Source organism: Podarcis raffonei, chromosome 1, assembly GCF_027172205.1.
Source record: "Podarcis raffonei isolate rPodRaf1 chromosome 1, rPodRaf1.pri, whole genome shotgun sequence".
Lineage (NCBI taxonomy): Eukaryota > Metazoa > Chordata > Lepidosauria > Squamata > Lacertidae > Podarcis > Podarcis raffonei.
Window position 1 is genome coordinate 55,968,051 of NC_070602.1, and position 21,382 is coordinate 55,989,432.

Below are 21,382 nucleotides of genomic sequence, written 5' to 3' on the forward strand. Positions count from 1 at the left end.
TTGTGGAGGGTGGGCACCCACAAAGTCAATGGAAAAGGCCCATACGGAGAGAAGCAGTTCAGTTCTGTCCTCCACAGCCAGCCAACGAGGAATCCTTTTCCAAAGCAGGGCTCAGGCATGGAGGCAGATTCTATCTGCCTCCGATTCCCTCACCCCAGAAAAGGGTTCCTCGCTGACTGCTGCCTGTGTGACATCACATGCACTATGTGCAAGCATGTGCGTGTGTGACATCACACGTCTGTGTGCGGCAGCGGACACCCACAATCCTGAGGGCGAGAGGGTGCCCCTGTTTCCTCCTAAGTTCTACTCAGAGTCAGTTATTCATTGGGACTTCTGAGAAGACATGTCTGAGAATACAGCCCTAGACTTTTTCACTCTCACTGCCCCACCAGCTTCCCCATTATGTTCTTTGGACTATAATCAAGGAGTTTCCTTTCCCCACTTGATTAGTGATATTGTATCTTTATGTCTAATGTTATTTCAAAATAAAAGCCCATTAAAGGTGGGGGAAAGCGGGCACAGGTGGCCAGGTGCAGCAGAGCAGGTGTTTTGTGGGCATTGTGGTAGTAGTACATGTTTGTGGTACTAAGATCCACCTTGCAATCAGCCGCACAGATCGCTCTTGATTGCGCAGCTACGCTATCCAATTTAATTCCGCCGTTTTGAATTCCAAATGGCTTCTTAAGTTGCTTTTCAGCTTGACAAATTACCAAGAGAAAGAAGATGATTAGGCTTACACCTAGGTGAACTCTCCCCCTGTCAGTGTGGCATCTTTGACAAACAACAAAATAGGATGCTGCATTGCAATCTTCTTGCATTTGATGTAGGGATATTTGTTGCTGTGCTGCTCTCTTAGCACTGAAGAGCACCATTTGCTTCAAAACAGGAGGATCCTGTCTTTTGAGTACAGGCAGTTCCTCCTTATCAGCAATGGACAGCTAGTTCAGGGACAATTCACACATTACTTTTTTATTTTTATTTTTTAGGTGTGAAAGTTAAGATGTTTTAAGTGTACATCAAGGGTGGAAAAGTGTGGATGCAGCAGACACATGTTTTCTAATGTGTCTGTTGTATGTATAAACATCACTACTCTATTGTGGTCGGCTTCAACTTTCTAATGAAGGTACCAAATTTCCTGTGTGCAATATGTGAAACAGCCCTTGGATAAGATGATTCATGGTGTTGAGCTGCAATCTTCTTTATAAAAGATGGTAGTCCTTGTCAATGGCCTGTAGTCAAATGGGACACAACCATATTTTGCATAGCTGCATCAGTTCTGTTTTAGCAGTATAATGTAGCTAGTCCCTCGTGTCCGGAGGATATATAAAACAGTACTGTGGAAAGACAGTAGGCAAAATATTATATTTCGCCTTTCGTGATATGGGTAGAATTTGGTGGCTGGTCAAACATTTCTTAACTACCTTAGAAAATAATTAACGGAGATGTCAGAATTTCTATCCCTTCTTATTTCCCTCACCTGCCACCTGTTATATGAGATTGAGGCAAGGCAGCATGCAAATTACATATATACTTATATAGCATAAAATAGGAATTATAGGAATCCTTCTCTAAGACACTACAATTTTTCAAATCATTGGGCCTCCACATTGACATTAAAGGAAAGCTACATTTCTATATACGCACACACACTGTAGCCTAAAGCAAAAAAAGTTCCTGTTATTATTCAGGGCTGGTAGAGCCTGAAAGGGTTAAAACTGCAAGCTAGTGTTGGGTTTCCTTTTGTATCATCTGAAGTGGGGGAAATGGTCACAGTCAGTTAGTCACATCAATGAACACAGAAGCACATCTGTAAGTTAAGCCAACAGTTTCCCCTGCCTGCCTCTTTTCTGTGACACAAAGCAGTCAAAGAAGCATCCGAAAGTGTTGACATTTGAATCCCTATATTGATACAAACGTATCAGTAGGAAGCAAAAGTCTCCATCGCCCAGGTAGGTCCCAATGCTATCATATATACCCCAATGCGAAGGGGTTTGCTTATTTGTCTTTAATTTTTCTTTCTTGAGAAATCATATCTTCACATTTCTGCACTAGGATAGGCAAGGCAGACTAGAGTAGAACAGAAACCAGGTTGTAAAGTGTTTGGATACTGAATTGCCTACAGTGGATCTTTCAAGTTTTACAAAACAAATACTGAATAAATCAGGGGGGGGGGCTTTCTAAAGGTAACTCTGATTATAGTAAGACTATGTTGTTTATTCATGGTTGCACATAGCAGAAGATGACACACATAAGCATGCCAGCCATGTAGTGGTTCAGTGCAGGAAAGTTCTGTGGCATGTGGCACCTACATACATCCAGCTCTGTAAAACCACTGCAGGACACAAATAATCTGCTAAAACAGAGTTAAGAGACCCTTCTGTTATGTTAGTCATATTCTAACAGACTATTGTCTTAAACAGACTATTGTCTTAAACAGATGTACCTGGGAGTAACTCCCAATGAACTCAGCTGGACTTACTTCTGAGCAGATATTCACAGAACTAGGGTCCTAAAGCTGAAGGAAAAAACACACAACTTTTAGTACATGCTTCAAATTAAGTACTTTGAAAGGTCATTGTTTGCAGGTGATTGTTTGTTTGCAGGAGAGTGGGAGGGCTGCTCATTGTAAATCACTTCTCTGTCCTACTTCCCTGTTCTTGATAAGCAAGGAGTAATTTTGTACAGCACCCACCTCACTCCGTAAAGGTTTCACATTTTTCATTACTCGTGCGGTTTTCCGTTTTTTCACATGCACATTGCAGGCTCTCGCTCAACTTATTAGGTGCTGCAAGTACCTGGTTCATAGCAAAGAATCTTGAGTGTCAAATGACGACACTGGCAGACCAATAGAGACTCAGAAGTGATGTGTTTCTCCTCTTTATCTATTGACTCTTATCAAATACCCAGTATACATGGGACACAAGTATATACACACATTTGTGGAGGAGGCTTATCATAAGAACTAAAACTGGGAATTGATGTTGAGGGGTGATTAACAGGTTTCCTGTGGCCTTCCATATATTGTTGGACTTCAAGGGAGTTACCCCAGCCAGCATGGCCAATGGTCAGAGGTGATGGGAACTGGACACATTAATGTTAATGTGAGCCACAGGTTCCCCACCCTGTATCTGTCTCCAATTTGCCATGTTTACAGAGAAAAACATTATAAATAGGATGTTTTGATTCAGCAGTAGTCAATGGGGATGCTATCATCTATAACCATTGGCCATGCTAGCTAAGTCAAAAAGAGTTAGTCCAATGACATCTGGAGGGCATTACATTTGCTGTTTTTAACTAAAACAATACATTCCCTGTTCTGTTGGTCTCTTTAAACATCCTTTTATTTGTATCTGATACGCTGTATTGCTGGTCATTGCATCAATCTTTGTGTTGTGTTGTGTTGTGTTTTGTTGTTGTGCTGTGTTGTGTTATGTTATGTGCCCCACCCTGGTGTCTGTCTGGATAAAGAGTGGATAGTCACTATTTTAAATAAATAAATAATAAGATGTGTTCCAAAAGATAAAGAGTGCATTCTTATATGACTGCTGAGGAGCTTACTCCCAAGTAACTCGGTATAGCATTGAAGCCTTAATCTATTGTCATTTATGAGATTCTTTTTTAATATAAAAATTATCAAGCATTATATGTGTAATGCAGCCTCCCTCAACCTGGTGCTCCTTAGATGTTTGCTGCTACAGCTCCCTTTTCCTCTGACCATTGGCCATGCTGCCTGCAGCTGATGAGAGTTGTAGTGCAAAACATCTGGAAGCCACCATGTTTGGCTTATTGCATCCCTCCAGATGTTTTCTTGTTCTTGTCAATACTTAGCATGAACATACACACACATATGTACACACACAGGTGCAAAGAAATATGGACCTCTCCCTTGATAGACGGTGCTGAATACATGATAAATAAATAAAATTAACTGCATTGTTGTGAACACATAGCACTACACCAATGTAATTATTTGTTTCTGGATGTTTATAGTGAACAGCTGCACATCAGCAGCTTACCGCTCAGGTCACATCCTCACCTTACATTTAAACCACTGTTATACTACTTTAATAGTCATATCTATACCCAAAGAATCCTGGGCACTATAGTTCATTAAGGGTGCTGAGAGTTATTAAGAGACACACACCCCTTCCCCTCACAGAGCTACAATTCCCAGAGTTGATTGTGAAACAACTCCAGGAATTGTTGATTGCTTCCATGTAGTGCAATTTAAAGTGACTTCCTCATGGGACTTTTAACATGTGAACGGACTCTAAAAATGTACTACAGTAACAAAAACAACAACAATTTTATTGCTTGCTTGCTTGCTTGTTTGCTTGCTTGCTTGTTTATTTATTATACCCCAGTTATTCTGGGTGGCTCCCAACAGAATACTAAAAACATGATAAAACATCAAACATTAAAAACTTCCCTAAACAGGGTTGCCTTCAGATGTCTTATAAAAGTCAGATTGTTGTTTATTTCCTTGACATCTGATGGGAGGGCATTTACAGGGCGGGTTCCCTGTAACCTCACTTCTCACAGTGAGGGAACTAGAAGACCCTCAGAGGAGGACCTCAGGCTGAACGATGGGGGTGGAGACGTTCCTTCACGTATACTGGGCCAAGGCCGTTTAGGGCTTTAAAGGTCAGCACCAACAATTTGAATTGTGCTTGGAAACGTACTGGGAGCCAAAGAAGGCACTTTTAAAGCACACAGCTTCCCCCAAAGAATCCTGGGAACTATAATTCTTAGCACCTTTAACAAATTACAGTTTGCAGGATTCTTTGTGGAAAGTCATGTGCTTTAAATGAGCAGTGTGGATGTGTCCTCTGTACTTCTAGTATGATGGCTTGTTATGCACATATCATGTTCCACGTTAAATTATTTTCTTTCCCTATGAGGAGATCTCAAGAAAAAAGACCGTGAAGGACTTCTGTCTGAGATCCCACAGTGTTTATATTGACTATCCACCAAGAGTGACACTTGTGGTGTATGCTAGAGGGCAATGCTGTTTTATTCTGCAAAGTCAACCAATTCCAATCCCCCAGTGTAAAAGCATTAACCTTCCAGTCGTGAATCATTACGTAAAAACAAATTTCACTGGCCCACTAATGCCGCTTACTCCCAGGTAATTGTGTATACAATTGTAACCTACATTTCTGCTTTTCTCAGGGTCTGCGAGACAAGAAGAAATGCACCCCCTCCGTGCACATTTTCCCAGCATATTTGCAACCTTTCACATAAATTTCAAGATTTGATAACACACAAAGCAAATGCAGAAACAAAATTTCTTTCAGATAGATGGAAGATAGATGCCCTAGGCTCAAGTTTTTGAAATAAAAACTGAAGTTTTTGGCCAGTGCAAACCTGGGAAGCCTTTAAGCAAACAATAAAGAGACTGGCAAATCTATGCCATTTGCCACATCACAACTTCTTCTTGTCAGCATCCCAAGAGATAAATGATAACAGACAAATGATAGCATCCTGTCAAGGATCATGATGCCTCTCCTAATACAGTGGTACCTCGGGTTACATACGCTTCAGGTTACAGACACTTCAGGTTACAGACTCCGCTAACCCAGAAATAGTACCTCGGGTTAAGAACTTTGCTTCAGGATGAGAGCAGAAATCGTGCTCCGGCGGCGCAGCAGCAGCAGGAGGCCCCATTAGCTAAAGTGGTGCTTCAGGTTAAGAACAGTTTCAGGTTAAGAACGGACCTCCGGAATGAATTTAGTACTTAACCCGAGGTACCACTGTAAACTATGGCACCTCTATTATGGTCATACATCTCTAAACTGAAAAATGCTGTTGAAGTATGCTAGCAATGTGCTGTTTTTGTTTCTGTGTAATGCAGCTGGTCTGAACATTTAGCAAAGCCAATGGGAGGCCTTTGTCAAGCCTAACTGCTGATGCACATGAGGAGAAGCAACTAGTCCCCACTCAGCTATACTTTCCTCCCAAATATGTCCCCTGCAAGACTGTTAGGCTTGAAAACAGCATCTCATTGGAGCCAGTTGGAAGCCCAAATAGGGACCTCTCATGAGGTGCATCTGGCCTGCAGGTCAGAGGTCCCCCAGACTGCATTTAAAGTCTAATTTCCTCCCCTAGCTCTAGTTAAGATAGTAGTGTTGGACAGCTAGATAACAGAGAGGGAAGGCTTGGGGTTTCTAGCCTGTGATATGCATGTGCTGCTCTTGCTGCTGCCTAGATCACATGCCATCTTCCTTTGGAGCCAAAACCTCAGGGGAACATTGTGCTGAAATGAAAAAGAGGTGTGGCTAGCATGAAAATTCCTTCTTAGCATCTTTCAACAGAGCTGGTGCAAGAATATTTCCAAGTGGACTGTGCCCTAAGTTAGCCAAGGCCTTTGACTTGATATTGATTCTTTGTAGCCCACCTAAACTCTTCATTTCTCAAAAGGCTTTCCAGAAGGACTGATACCACTTGATGAATTAATCCTGAAAGTGGTCCCTGTTTCCAACCTCTTTTTCCTTGTTGCTCTGTTGTTAACACTGAGCAAGGGCTGGCTTGAAATGACATCCTTACGGGCTTACGTGCACTTGCAGCCAGACCTCTGAAAGTTTACCACTCTAGATGAGTGCTGAGCTATATGGCCTTGCTCCCTCCAGGAGAAGATATAAAACAAATGTCACATCTTATTTAGCCTTTTGATTGCCTTTTCTACCGTTCTTTTTCATGTTGTGGTTCTCACAGCATTTATCTCAGAGAATTACTTCCATTGACAGGCAGTGACACAGGGTGAAGAGCAGTGACCTGATATGTTCAAGGTCACACAGCCAAGCAGTAACTTATTTAATCACCCTGCAGCTCACCTTCTCATTCTCTTTTTTCCAGATATTGACAATACCATGACTTGTTTGTGTGAGAAGATGCCTCTTCAGATGATATCGACCATTAACAATTCTTCACTGATCCAGCCAGGATTTTCACTGCTGAACTTTGATGGCCGTGTTTTCTTGTTTGGACAGAAAGGCTGGCCAAAGAGGTCCTGTCCAACTGGAGTTTTCCTTCTTGATTTCAAAAAGGAAGAGCTCAAACTGAAGCCGGCATACTTCTCTAAGGATTCTTGCTACCTTCCCCCTCTGCGGTACCCTGCCATCTGCACTCCCAAAGGCAGTATGGCCCAGTCTGAGAAGTGTCCATACTTCATCCATGGAGGGAAAACACCCAACAATGAACTTTCTGATAAGCTGTACATCATGAGCCTAATCAGCAAGAATAGCAAGAAATTCACATTTAGGTGTACTGAGAAAGAATTAGCTGGGGAGGTCCCAGAAGCCAGATATGGCCATACCATTAATGTGGTTCATAGTCAAGGTAAAAGTATAATTGTTATAGTTGGGGGGAGATCATACAAGGCCCTCGGAGAGAGGACAACTGAAAACTGGAACAGTGTGGTTGACTGTATGCCATACATATTTCTGGTTGATCCTGAATTTGGATGTTGCACCTCACATGCCTTCCAAGAGCTTATGGGGGGATTCTCCTTTCATCTCTCCCTTGCTAGAAATGACACCATCTATATCATAGGAGGCCATTCCATTGAAAGTAATACGAGACCCCCAAATCTCTATAGAATAAAAGTTGACCTTCCCTTAGGAAGCCCAGCTGTGAACTGTAGTGTGTTGTCTGGTGGGATCTCAGTATCAAGTGCCATCATGACCCAGACTGGAGACCAGGAATTTGTCATTGTTGGGGGCTACCACTCTGATAACCAGAAGAGAATGGTTTGTAATACAATCAACCTAGAAGATAACAAGATAGAGATAGTGGAAAGAGAGGCACCAGAATGGACCCCAGATATCAAACACTGCAAGATATGGTTTGGGAGTGATATGGGAAATGGAGCCATACTGTTTGGTATACCTGGAGACAACAGGCAGCTAATTTCAGATGCTAACTACTTTTACTTGTTGAGATGCAAAGAAGAAAGTGATCAGGACCCAGAACAGATGGCACAAGTGTGCAGTCAGAGTTCTACAGAAGATGCAGGAGAGTCTACACCTTTTGAAGATTCAGAGGAGTTTACTTTCAGCTTTGACATTGACACCTATAATGAAGATGATGAAGAAGATGAGTCAGAAACAGGCTATTGGATCACCTGCTCTTCAGGCTGTGATATTGATATCAACACCTGGGTGCCCTTGTACTCAACAGAGCTCAACAAGCCAGCAATGATCTTCTGTTCAAATGGAGATGGTCACTGGGTCCACGCTCAGTGCATGGACTTATCTGAAGACATGCTTATTCACCTTTCACAGGTAAACACCAAGTACTTCTGCCCTGAGCATACCAGTTTGGCCAGGGGACTGCAGACTCCCAAGGAGACTCCTCCAGTGGAAAAGCCACCCATGAAAGCATTGCACAGGAAAAAACCCATGACAATATTCACTCCTGCAAAAAAGTCCTTTATCCGGAAGCTATTTCAATAGTCTAACAGTAATGAATGGCATTTTGGTATGAAAAACTCTGAGATCCCAATTCAGTGACCAGTAACAAATCAAAATAGTTTTAAGATTTCATAGTGATGCTTTGGTTTCAATTTTTTTTGTTTTGTTTGTAATTATTTGGATTTATTTCAGTTTAATATGATGATCACAGTACTTGAGACTTATAAAAGAATCCACAATTCCCTGTATAGTTCCATATTTGAGACGGATATTCTTCTTGGCTTGGCTTCTTGGCTTCTTATTCTGTGGACAAAATGTTTTAGAGATGGTGGGCTAAGTGTTTTTCTTGGCTTTTACCAAGGGTGAAGGTTGTGATTGTTTTTTAGCTGTCAGGGTGCTCCCAGCTGGTTGCCCAGGAAAGTATCAATACAAGGAAAAGTTTCTTACAATCCTTTTTTTATTTCAAACTTTACAAAGAGAGGCGATAGAACCCAGCCTCTTGGATAGTGGCATTGTCCCAAGTAAATCTCCATCCCCCTTCTCTCCCACTTCCTCATTCATCACCACCATCATCTCCTCTACGGATGCCGCTAAATGCCCTTTGTCTTTGAGCTCTTTGCTCTCCTACTTTTAAGGCTCTCCGGGTTCCGGGAGATGGTGGGTCTGGAATGCTTTTTAGTGACAACGTGTCAGCCAGCTGCTACTCTGGCTCTTCCTGCTCAGCCCTCCCATTATTTTCCACCTTTTCCCCTCATCTGCCTCTGAGCTGTGACCTCCTCTGCTCAGCCCCTGACATCAGCTCTATACCATTGTTGTAATTATAGCTTCTGTATTTTTTATGTTCTAAGATTTTTAAATAAAATAAAAAGTAAAGACAAATGCTGCTCCATTTTATAGCATCATTAGAAATGCGGTTTACTGGATCGAAATGTTTTGCTTAAATTCAGCAAAGCAATGATTGTATTAATATAATGTGTGGTATGACCAATAATGCTATCTCTTCTGAGATTCTGGCCACATTCACACTATACAGTTAAAGCACTATGATACCACTTTAAACAGTAATGGCTACACTCTCCCGGGGGTGAAAACTACACACACTCAAAACCAAACCACGTGGAGAAAATGAGAGGACAGACAAACTCACAAGAAGAACTCAAGTTTATTTAGGGGACAAAAGCCTGTGGTGACATTTAGAATCACAATATCTTAACTTTTTCTCACAAGTAGCTGAGCAAAGGTACAGATGACCTGGGTCCATGTACAGCATAAAATGAGAATATCTCCACTGAGTCAGACCATTGGTCCATCTGCCATCTAGCATAGGATTATCTCATTGACTGGTGGTGGCTCTTCTGGTTTTCAGCTGGATTCTTGGCAGCCATTTTGTGCTGGCACCCATGGCATTTTTATCAATATATGAATACCAGCACCTTGCTTTCTTACCCAAAAAAGCACTGCCCAGAGCTAGAGGTGATTTGCATAAGGTCTTGTTCTGTATGCATATATATTACTATGCAGAAGAGTTTTAAAGCTTAACCAGAAAATCCAAAAAAGTTATCTAGTCAGCTTTCATATAAAACAATCAGTAAACCTGATTCAATCAGCAGTGAATTTACATGGCATTAAACAAGACATAATGGTGCAGAAATCTTCCTTTTATTTTTTTTCAGCACAGAATAATATGTTTGAGTGAAATATGCCACACATTAGATTTATTTGTAATTAAGTGGAACCATACATACAAATTTGTGCATAGAATGCTTTATTTCCAAGAATGCAAAATTGCTTTAATTTTGTATGAGGAAATGCTGTGATTACTTACAATCTTTGTAAATTAGAAATGTGGAGATTATTCAATGTCTTGTGGTGACATGTATTTTGGAAGTTGGCACTTCATTTTTATTGAATTTGTATAATTTTTTTTTTTGCAAGACTATCCTATGCTTTTTGCAAGAACAATAAATGCATTAAATTAAAAAAAGAATAATGTGCTTGAGAACCAGTACCATCATGCTTAGGATTTAACAGGTTTGATAACCGACACGAACATGGATAGGACTGAACATGCTATTAAGGCATCCAAAAAGGAATGCTTTAGATCCTATACATGTTTACTCTGAAATCCCATCGCATTCAGTGGGGGCTTAGGTAAAGGTAAAGGGACCCCTGACCATTAGGTCCAGTCGTGACCGACTCTGGGGTTGCGGTGCTCATCTCGCTTTATTGGCTGAGGGAGCTGGCGTACAGCTTCTGGGTCATGTGGCCAGCATGACCAAGCCACTTCTGACGAACCAGAGCAGCACACGGAAACGCCATTTACCTTCCCGCCTGAGTGGTACCTATTTATCTACTTGCACTTTGACGTGCTTTCAAACTGCTAGGTTGGCAGGAGCAGGGACCGAGCAACAGGCGCTCACCCCATCGCAGGGATTTGAACCGCCGACCTTCTGATCGACAAGTCCTAGGTTCTGTGGTTTAACCAACAGTGCCACCTGCGCCCCTTCAGTGGGGGCTTAAAAGGTAAAGGTAAAGGTACCCCTGCCAGTACGGGCCAGTCGTGTCCGACTCTAGGGTTGTGCGCTCATATCACTTAAGAGGCCGGGGGCCAGCGCTGTCTGGAGACACTTCCGGGTCACGTGGCCAGCGTGACATCGCTGCTCTGGCGAGCCTGCACCAGCGCAGCACACGGAAACGCCATTTACCTTCCCGCTATAAAGCGGTACCTATTTATCTACTTGCACTTAAGGGTGCTTTCGAACTGCTAGGTGGGCAGGAGCTGGGACCGAAAGACGGGAGCTCACCCCGCCGCGGGGATTCGAACCACCGACCATGCGATCGGCAAGTCCTAGGCACTGAGGTTTTACCCACAGCGCCACCCGCGTCCCCCCTCAATGGGGGCTTACTTGCTGCTTAATGTGTTTAGGATTGTAGTCACTGATACATGTGCATGGCTTGATATCAAAAGCACTGCTGATTACTCAAGGCTGCCTGAGCTGATCCAAAACTCCCTCAGGGAACTCACTTCCATGTAGGAGTTTACATGGAACTTGCAAGTAGTTTCTTTTTTATGTGTTTTTAATGTTTTCAGGTATTTCAAATACATTTTTAATTTTTAAAAAATTGAATGGTTTTAGCACTTGGCCCTGGGCTCTTTTTGGAGGAAGGGCTGGATAAATAGTTAGTTAATGAATGAATGACTAAATAATAGAGTGCATGCAGCTTTCTACAGGAATGGCAAAAGAGTTAGTTTGCTAGAGCTGATAGAGTGTTACAATTTAGGAGGGATGCCTTTGCTTATCTCCCCACTCAGGTATGAAGCTCACTTGTTATTTCTCCATTTCATGTACCTCACAGGATTGTTGAGAGAACAAAATGGCACTATTATTTTTGATGCACAACAAGTACAATTTTAAAGGCACACAGCATAGAAGAAAGGAAAAGGAGTCACAACCTTTTTAAAAAAAATAATAATCTTAGAATATTGAAGACAAAGCTTCAGTTTTCCTAAGAAAGGTTCTAATTCGAACCTGTCACAAAGCTGGTGGCCTCCAAAACACTCCAAGCCAAACCAGGCCAATTTCGGATCAACAAATTAAAATTCAATTTTCCTCCCCACTACTGAAAACACTGAGTGATATCCAACTAAGTCATTATCAGAATAGACCCAACAGTTGTAATCAGCAGGCCTAACTTTGTCCACTGAGTTCAATGGACCTACTCGGAGAATTATGTAATTGGGCAGCACCTCTTCCTTCGCTTCCTTTCCATTCTGTTACTGTTGTCAGACGTAATCCGTTCCGGAAACCTGTTCAGTTTAAACGTTCGACAACCAAGGCATGGCTTCCGATTGGTTGCAAGAGCTTCCTGCACTCAAGTGGAAGCCGCATCGGGTGTTCAGGTTCTGAAAAACGTTCAAAAACCGGAGCATTTACTTCCGGGTTTTCAGTGTTCGGGAGCCGTAGCATGCAAAAATGGAGCCGTTTGGGAACCAAGGTTTGACTGTATTCCTTATCTCTCGCACCCTGCTGACTACAGTGTCAGGAGGACTATAGGAAAACTGGGGGGTGATGGATTTCCTGTTCTGCTCACACAGCCAACTTATGCTTGTGCAACAGAACGTCCCCCATATCTCCTCTCAGTCCCCTATGTACCCCAACAAGTGTTCCAAGCGGTTCAGAGACAGACAGACACACTGAGCAGATTTTGGGAAGGAGGAGAGGAAGTGGAAGTCCAGCTGTGTGGACTGTGTGAGTGGAACTCCACTTGTGCAGCATTGGCTGAAACCCCAACTCTCCTTTTTGCCCCCTCTCCCAATAAGAACATAAGAGTCTGCTGGATCAGGCCAATGGCACATTTAGTTCAGCATCCTGTTATTATATTGCTCCCCCTCCCCCGAGGCCTGTGGAAAGCCTTCAAGCAGGACCTGGGCCCAAGAGCACTCTCCCCTTGTGTGGTCCCCAGCAGCTGGTATTCAACAGCATTCTGCCTTCGAGAACCAGGACAGAGCATCTCAAATACAATTTCGCAGTAAACCATAAGAAAGGGAAACGTTAAATATTTCTCAAAGAGTTTATTTTTAAGAACAATTTTAACAATAACATAAAATGAACAGAACAAGAAATAATATTGCTTGATATAACCTTTGAAAGCATTTTACTGAGGTAACAGAAAGTGGTTCCGTGTTTCTAGCTTTTTGGATTTTACAGCCATTGTTTGACTACAGAATTGCAGTATGCTCTCTAAATCCTTAGAAAATGACAATCAAATAAATTGGGCATCCACATTTGCTTTAATTTTGGAATGATCATTAATGTCACAGTTTAGGACACATGGCCGAGTCCTGAGTTTAGAGCATTTGTAACTGGCTACCTCAAAATCAAGCACAAATCCTCTTCGTCTGAAGCAATAAGGTAAGCATAGAATATGGTGAAACAAGAGAAAGCAATGTCTGTTGGTAAACTGCCCAGCATGTCAGGTCCCAGCCACTGGCCTCCTGAACCAAACCCCAGTTAAATCAAAGTGGCATTGGTAGGATCCAGACAGCTAAATTAACACAATGAATTAATTGTTAGCTGAACTCCAAGTTTCTTGGCTGGGGTTCAGACTGCCTGTTAAAACACCTTGCACAAGTCTTTCGACAACAAAACTACAGAAAATAATTGCCAAGAGCTGAGTTTCAATACAATTTAGCAAGAACGATTTAAAAGGGGGGGACAGCTTCCCAACCAACAGAATGAGCATCTGAGGTATTTATATCAATTTAGAGTAGAAAGGAAATGTAATTTTGAAGAAGAGAAAGAATGTAAGTGCTTCCACTTATTTAAAGCTGCTTCAAAGCCCCCAAAAGCTTCACAATAAACCATTTGCCTAGCCGTGGGCCAACACTGCGCATCTCTTGGCAAATAACAAAAATCACTCTCATTCAGATGCAAGGCTGTGCAGTTTGTCCTATTGTTTTTCTCTCTACATTTCACTAAAGGAATCAGTTGCTGGAGACTTCCTTTTGTCTAAATGAGTTCAAAGCCTCTCAACCAAACAGACACCTTTATTTAAATAATGCAGCAACAGAGACAAAGAGAACACAAGACTAATTTCAAGTTTGTATAGGAGAAAGACAACAAAACAAAACCAGCCTCAACTTTCCCCGATAGCTTGCATGCACCGAGGAAATCAGATGTCAACCCCCTCCCCTAAGTGTCTGGGGGATTTAATAGCGTAACTTCCAGACTAATATCTCAAATGAGACTCTTTGCAACAACCCACACAACTAAGGAATCATACAAAAAAGCAGGGTAAAACAAGGATAGATTTTTTGTGTGTGTGTGCGTGTTTTTAAGAGTAAAGGACCCCTAGATGGTTAAGCCCAGCCAAAGGCGACTATGGTGTGTGCAGCTCATCTCACTTCAGGCCAAGGGAGCCGGTGTTTGTCTACAGACAGTTTTCCAGGTCATGTGGCTAGCATGACTAAATTGCTACTGGTTCACAGAGGACCATGATGAGTGCTAGAGCGCACTGAAATGCCATTTACATTCCCACCGCAGCGGTACATATTTATCTACTTGCACTGCTATGCTTTTGAACTGCTAGATTGGCAGAAGCTGGGAAAGAGCAACAGGAGCTAAATTCAGAATACTTGAATATCTCTAAGGCATATATAGATTGAGTTGAGTCATGTACAGCTTTGTTCAAAAGAAGAAATCCTAACTCAGACTTTTTAGAATCAGTAGAGAACATATTAAGTATGAGGTGGGCAGAGCCCAGCACCCTAATTTGCCCCCTACAAGTCCCTGGTCATCTGATGAGCCCAAAGAAGGTAATAGTCACTCTGCTATTTGGAGCTGCATGGATCAGCTGTGTGCCTGCCCCTATGTGTGTATGTGTAGGAGAGAGAATGTGTGAGAGAATATGGGGTAGCTTTTTGCCACGTGCAACACTGGCATGTAGGCAAAAAGAAAACAAAAAAGCCCCCAAGCCCCCTCCTGCTGAAGTTTACATGTACCAGGTACTGCCAACGCATTGCAAAAGAAGACAGAAATATATTGAAGCAGATTTGGCATGCAGATTACAAACTCTGCAATGTCAGGTTCCAGATAAAGTAGGAAGCAAACAAGCAGCAGCATGAATAGTTCAGAACTTCAGAGTTGTGCCAAAGGAAAGGTGCGGATTTTACTGAGCCTTCTGGACTTGTCTGTAAATAAAATTTTCACAGTGGGCAGTAAGATCCCTTTAAGCATCAATTGAGTTTATTTATAATCAATCAAATTTATTAAGAGCCATCTACAGATGGTCCTGAAAGCAGACTCTTGGTGCATTGCAAGAGTCTCAGCAATGGGATGCTTGGGGAATTGTGTTCTTTGCAAAACTCTTGAACCTCACCTTCCAGGCTACTGTTGGACCCAAATGCAGTTGTTTTTTTGAAGTTTGCACCTCTTCAATTTTGCAATATAGCTCTCAGCTCCAAAACTGTAGCCAAAGCATAGAAAGATGCATATTTTCAAACAAATACATACTGCAAGAGAAATTACATATATAAGAATAACATTTGCTTATTACCAAAAACAATTTGCAATCTGTTAAAAAGCTGAAATATGTTAAGTAAAAATACAAAGGAAAACATTTCAGGGGTTTTTTTTTTTAAAAAATCGTAACCCTTAAGCAAACATTTTTAAAAGAAACATAAGATTAGTTCAGAAAACAGTAAAAGATAAAATCACTGCTATTGTATCAATAAAATTACTTGTCACAAAACTTGCTGGCAAAATATAAAAGAGACTGTCATAAAAAGCATATGCTGTAGTTATCTGAACAGCCTGGATAGGCATTATCCCAGTGCGCAAACAATTTTATAAATACTGTACTGATACTAATAGATGAGTAGCATTGCAGATGTGTAAATTAAACTGATCACAATCCAATAAGGTATTTAAAACAAAAGCTTACATTGAAGCATGCTGAAATCATTAACAATAAATTCACTGGGACTTCTTGCAAACCTATAGAAGATGGTCGTTTATTTAGTGAGTGGTGTTAAGAACAGAAAGATGGGTGTGCCTACCAACAACCTGCAACCCATTGTCTCCTTCTTGCCCTCTTCCCACTATCTCATGTGAGTCTGTGTGCATGCTGTGACATCATCACAATTCAAGTTTTTCCATCCTGCTCCAGTTAATTGGTCTTTGCTTGTAGAGTCAAGGAAACTTGAAATGTGATGATTTCAAGTTTTCAATTACTGGTGTTGTTCTTACAAGGACATAAACATGATTGATTTTCTCTGGATTGAAGCCTATGAGTTTTTACTTTATCCTATGTTGGCACAGCCTCAGATCTAAATATTAGCAACATTTAATGGACAATAAGGGCCAAATCCCTTCATGCTGCTATTAGAAACTAGAGGCCACTGACCACTAATAAAGAAAACTAAAACTTTTAAATGAAATATTTATATTTTATCTATTAAATGAATGTGTATTCTACCCTTAAGATGGATTCCCATGGTGGATAAAATATAGCTATAAAATGGGTTCCCAGGGAGGATAAATTATAGCTATGAAAACAAGCATTCTATTCTCTCTCTGCATTATAATCTTCATTTGATGTCTCCACAAACTTTTCTAAACTTCCAAAACTTTGGCAAAAGTTACTACATGATAGAAAGAAATCACAATAAGATTCCTAAAAGCTTTCAACTTTCCTCTTACAAACTGGTCAGTAATACACACCAGTCTACTAACACGCCTTATCATATTCTGGAATATGTTACCCAGGATAGCCCACCATAAAATGCCATCAAAGGCAGGACTCTCTACCACTCATTGTAAACAGCAATGCTATTTCCAAGTCTGCCTGCACTAAAGGCAGTTCAGCTCCAGGACCAATGCAATTTTACCCTCCGCTTAGAATTCCATGGAATCAGTAATTTCTAATGAGTCTTCCAGTGTCATGAAATCTCCCATACTCTGCTCTGGATTTAATGTGAACCCCTGGCTTTTCAACATATTATGAGCATTCATGAACTTCTGCAAATGTTTTGAGGTGTACAGCCAATGGTGCTTCAAGACATCCTCCATTTCATAGCATTTTGATTGCCTGGCGTTCATTTTTCGAAAGCGCCTGAATAGCTTGTTCCCAGATTCATTGCCCTCGCTTGCCCAAGCACCAATGGAGCCATCTCTTTCGATAATTTCAGGAACATGAGCAAGCGTTTTATGAAAGTAATTTGTGATCCTTCCCTCATATCTGTAACTGAATTTTGTGGACAGCAACTCTGCAAAACGTTGAGAATGGAAGCTGTACTGGCAAACAAGTTCTGGGCATTCCTTGGTGGGACATGAGGACCGCCATACTGGCTTCATCTTAAGGTAAAGGTCCATGAGTTCTCTAAGGGCTTCCTGTCTCTCGTCACACTTTATTAATTCACAAACTGCTTCCACAGTCTCTTTGGTCATGAGCTTTCTTGCAAAATTTCCATTCATCCTTGTCATGGGCTTTAAGTTCATTTTCTTTCTAAGGAGCTTATCAAGAGTTGATTGCCACCTCTTTCTCTCTTCTTTGGATGCGTCAGGGTTTTTGTATACTTCGCCAATCTCAAACTGGAATATTTTGTAAAACTCGGCTGCGTTGCCAATGTCACAGTGCAATGCATCTATCGAAGGAACAGTCTCAATAAAAGGCTTGGCAGAAACACCCTTCACTCTGTCACGTAGTTCTTCAACAGTCTCGTGGAAAGGGTTTGACCTCCACACCTCATAGCGCTCTAGGTTTTCAGTATGACTTCTAGTTATGGAATGGAGGATCAAGTTCTGAGATGCTTCCTGGCGTGTTGTATCACAAAGTGTGCAAATGTAAGTCGAGCCAGAGGCTTCAAGGCCCTCTACTTCACGGACAAGCTTTTCATCATACCCAGTGCCCCGAAAGACAAATTTGAACATTCTGGGGATCCCAGCCATATCAAGTATCAATACACTATTTTTCATGGCCTCTCTTTCTGCCACAAGAGGGCTCAGTATGGCTGTGAGTGTCTCATGATCTGATTCATCAGCCAGCATGAGGCACAAAGGTTTGCAACACAGTTCTGAATTGGGCTTGCTTTCTTCAAAGATATTGGAGCTTCCCTTGTCATGAGCTACCGTGATGCTCATGAGTGTGAAAGAGAACCGAACTGCTTTCTCGGGGACCGGTGGGCCACAGCCATGCTTTTCACTGACATCTCCCATTCCATCACAGGACTCTTTAATCACCACGGTGAAAGGGCCTTTCAAATAGTCATCCAAGTCCTTAGTTTTCAGCCCTTCCATGATGTCTTCTTCCATATCCATCAGGGCAGAAACCAAAGCTGCATCATATCGAAATCTCTTGGCAATTGTGTCCACTGGGTAGTCATCAACCAAACGCTGTATGCCTGACAGCCCATCAATAATGCCTACTTCTGTGTTACTGGAGACATTTTTCAAGGGTGGCTTCCACTCAAATGGATGGTAACCTGGGAGAAGAGACTTTTCAGCAGTTCGGAGGGCATGCAATGGCTGAAATATCTGCCTTCCTGTTATTGCTTTTACAGTTCTGTACATTTTATGGTATTGGCTACAGCTGAGAAAAGTGTTGACCCGAATTGCCAAGCAAACAGCTGGGTGAAGGCCTGATCCCTTTCCTTGCATCATAGCTTCCAACTCATCAGCTTGTCTATGTTCATTTCTCGCTCTCAGAGCCAGTAGGAACAAAGTTAGACACACAGACTTTACATCGCCCCCTTCTTCTTTCTCAGCAAAAGCTTTCACTTGAAGCTTGAGTTCTCTTAGGCGGTGCTTTTGTGCCCTCCGGGTCAATGAAAGTAAGTGTTGTCTTGGCCGGCCACCTTTGTTTACATACACATAGCCCTCTTTGTCTTCTACCTCTTTGTGGATGGAAAGATGATGGCAGTATTTTCCCAGGAGGACCTCCTCATGACACCCTTTCACTGGACATCTCACAGCCAAACTGTTGAGGATACTCAAGAAGGATTTAACAGGATTCACCAGATCTGTCGGAAAGCAAGGATAGCGACAGGCTGGGCAATAACTTCCCATCACTTTGAGGCATTTAAGGATGCAGACTCTGCAGAATAAGTGCCGACATGTCGTTTCTACTGGATCAGCCAAGATATGCTCACAGATCTGGCAAGAGATCGATTTTACAAAGTCCACAGGATAATCTACGGCAAGGATCTTGGTACTGAGGTGTATCTTGTTGCAGTTGGCAATCTTTTTCATTAAAGCCTTGTGGTTCACTCGTTTCGTATTCCTTACGCACCTTATTTTTCTAGCACGCCCAGCTGCGATCCTGAGCTTTTTGCTCATCTGTGGATTCAGGGCTTGCTTCTTTCTTTTGACCCCACGGAAGGCAGTGCCACACACCTCGCAGCTTGGGGAATGGGGATGCCATTCCATGGTGCCATTCCTTGGGAAATACTCTTCACATGGAGAATTGCTGAATTTCCTTTGAACAACATTCCAGCAGTTGTGGCAAAAATTAGTAGGATGGATTGTGTCAATGTCACCTCTCACGTCTATCTTGAAAACCTTAGCAAGGAGATCTGGCCAGGATGTGGCCCTTTTCTCCTTCTTTCTTAGAAGGGCTTGCATCTCATCATCCACTGGCCCATGAACTGGGTGGCTTCGCTTGTAAGGGTCAGTCTTAAATGAGCCTCCACAGATGCGACAGAGGTGCTGCAGTTTGGTTTGGTGAGTTTCAATCTCCCTTTGGTTCACAGGAAAGGCATTTTTATCTCTTGGCTGCACAGTGCTGTTGACTTCCGTGACTGTTTCAGAAGGTTCTTGTGACACTGAAGTAATCACATCAGCCTGCTCCTCGGTGACATTGTCCAGAGAGGCTGCCTCTTTTCCTTTATCACTGTGAGCCAGGTGACCGTCTTCCGGAAGCGGTTTGCTAAGTGATCTCACTTTGAACAGCTTGAATTTCCATTCAGAAAACTTCTTGGAGGGCGGCTGGAGCTGCTCTGACACAAAGCACAAGTTCATGCTTGGTGGTGGCAGCATCTCCATGCTGGCGGATGTTGACTTCCTATGATGAGGGAAAGAGAAAGAGAAAAAGAAGAGGGTTAGGAATTGCACCAAAGTGAATGCTATGATGAAAAACAAATGGGGGGGGAATGCTAATATATCCCATATTCCTAAAAAGGCCAATGCACATTATTTGATTGCTAACAAAATGACAATGAAATATTTAATTAACTTATAAAGAAGCCCAGGGAAGCAAACAGAAAAATGTTTGTACACAACAATTCAATCTAAAAAACAAATAAAAACAACTTAAAACTTAAAAACATTTGGAGCATCCAACAACATTTAAAAGCAATTGCATACCCTCACAGTTATTAATGCCATGCCAATTCAGTTGTGACCATGTACATAGACTGGTAACCAAGTCTTGAATATGTATATTCAGAAATATAGTCCAATGTGCTAAATGGGGCTTGTTATTATGAGCCTGTGCATAGGATTGAAGCCACTCAGCACACTCCTATGCACATTTTCTCAGGAGTTAAGTCCTGCTGTGTTTAACGTGTGCATCCTCATGCAACTCAGCCCAGGGCTGCAGCCCGAATGCTTCAGAATTTGGTCCTACTTCAGAGATTCTCACATACATCAGTAGCCTGCACCCAGGGTGCATCCAGTAAACAGATCACAAATATTAAAAGTTCCCATCATTATTTGAAAGAAAGGAAAGGATTTCACTGGATTCGGTCCCCTGCCCACATGCTCAACTTAAAAATGCATGGAATTTATACTTACAACTCTACACTAGTAATGCTCTTATGAGCAACATGCTTTACTTTAAACCTATTGGATTTGGGAAAAGGCTCCTTCAGACAGTACATCTGTTTTCCATGTAGAGAAGTTACAACCTTTGATTAGTGTTGTGCATTCTGTCTATATTCAATGAAAAGAAAGCCACCAGCAGCTCTGAGGACTATGTGCTGCCGATCCTGTGTCTACAGAGAGTTGCCAGATTGAAGGGAAAATGTTGTGGCACCTTAGAGACTAACTTGAACTTTTATAGCTGCCAGACTACTTCATCAAGGTATGTAGTCTGCATATGGATACACCAGAGAATATCCCAATTTAGCAGGATGTACGTTAGAAGACCAGCTTCTTTGTTAAAAACAAAAAGAAAACCAGAGTGACAGAATGCAAAGGAGACAGCTGTGCAGAAGGAGAAAATTTTGGCAAGTACAAGTTTGTCGTGTACATACAAGGGAAGCTGAATCTGCTGCAATTCACACTTCTGAACAACTATTAAAGGAACGGGGGCAGTTTCTTTGCCCTGTGGGGCCCAATAGTCTAATATATAGACCCATATAACCCAGATTATGTTGTGTCCCACAGAGTGCTGTCCTAGAGGTGTGTAGAGTTGCCAGCTTTGGAACTGGCCCCTTTAAAATTACTTTTTGATTCATAGCTATTAGCAGGTGA

At 42.0% G+C, this 21,382-nt stretch overlaps 2 protein-coding genes across 2 annotated transcripts; one reads left to right on the forward strand and one right to left on the reverse strand.

Moving 5' to 3' along the window:
- Positions 1–1,806: 1,806 nt before the first annotated feature.
- On the forward strand, positions 1,807–10,330 carry RAG2 (recombination activating 2). The gene is made up of 2 exons (XM_053387764.1): positions 1,807–1,949; positions 6,856–10,330. Exon 2 carries the CDS (start codon positions 6,870–6,872, stop codon positions 8,451–8,453), a length of 1,584 nt encoding a protein of 527 aa, XP_053243739.1. The 5' UTR covers positions 1,807–1,949; positions 6,856–6,869; the 3' UTR covers positions 8,454–10,330.
- A 6,249-nt stretch (positions 10,331–16,579) lies between these two features.
- On the reverse strand, positions 16,580–19,952 carry RAG1 (recombination activating 1). Its single transcript, XM_053387750.1, has one exon. The coding sequence runs from the start codon at positions 19,949–19,951 to the stop codon at positions 16,808–16,810; it is 3,144 nt and encodes a 1,047-aa protein (XP_053243725.1). The 5' UTR covers position 19,952; the 3' UTR covers positions 16,580–16,807.
- Between the last annotated feature and the right edge of the window lie 1,430 nt (positions 19,953–21,382).

Coding starts and splice junctions, on each gene's coding strand:
- RAG2 (XM_053387764.1), top strand. CDS start 6,870: ATGACTTGTTTGTGTGAGAAGATGCCTCTTCAGATGATATCGACCATT.
- RAG1 (XM_053387750.1), bottom strand. CDS start 19,951: ATGGAGATGCTGCCACCACCAAGCATGAACTTGTGCTTTGTGTCAGAG.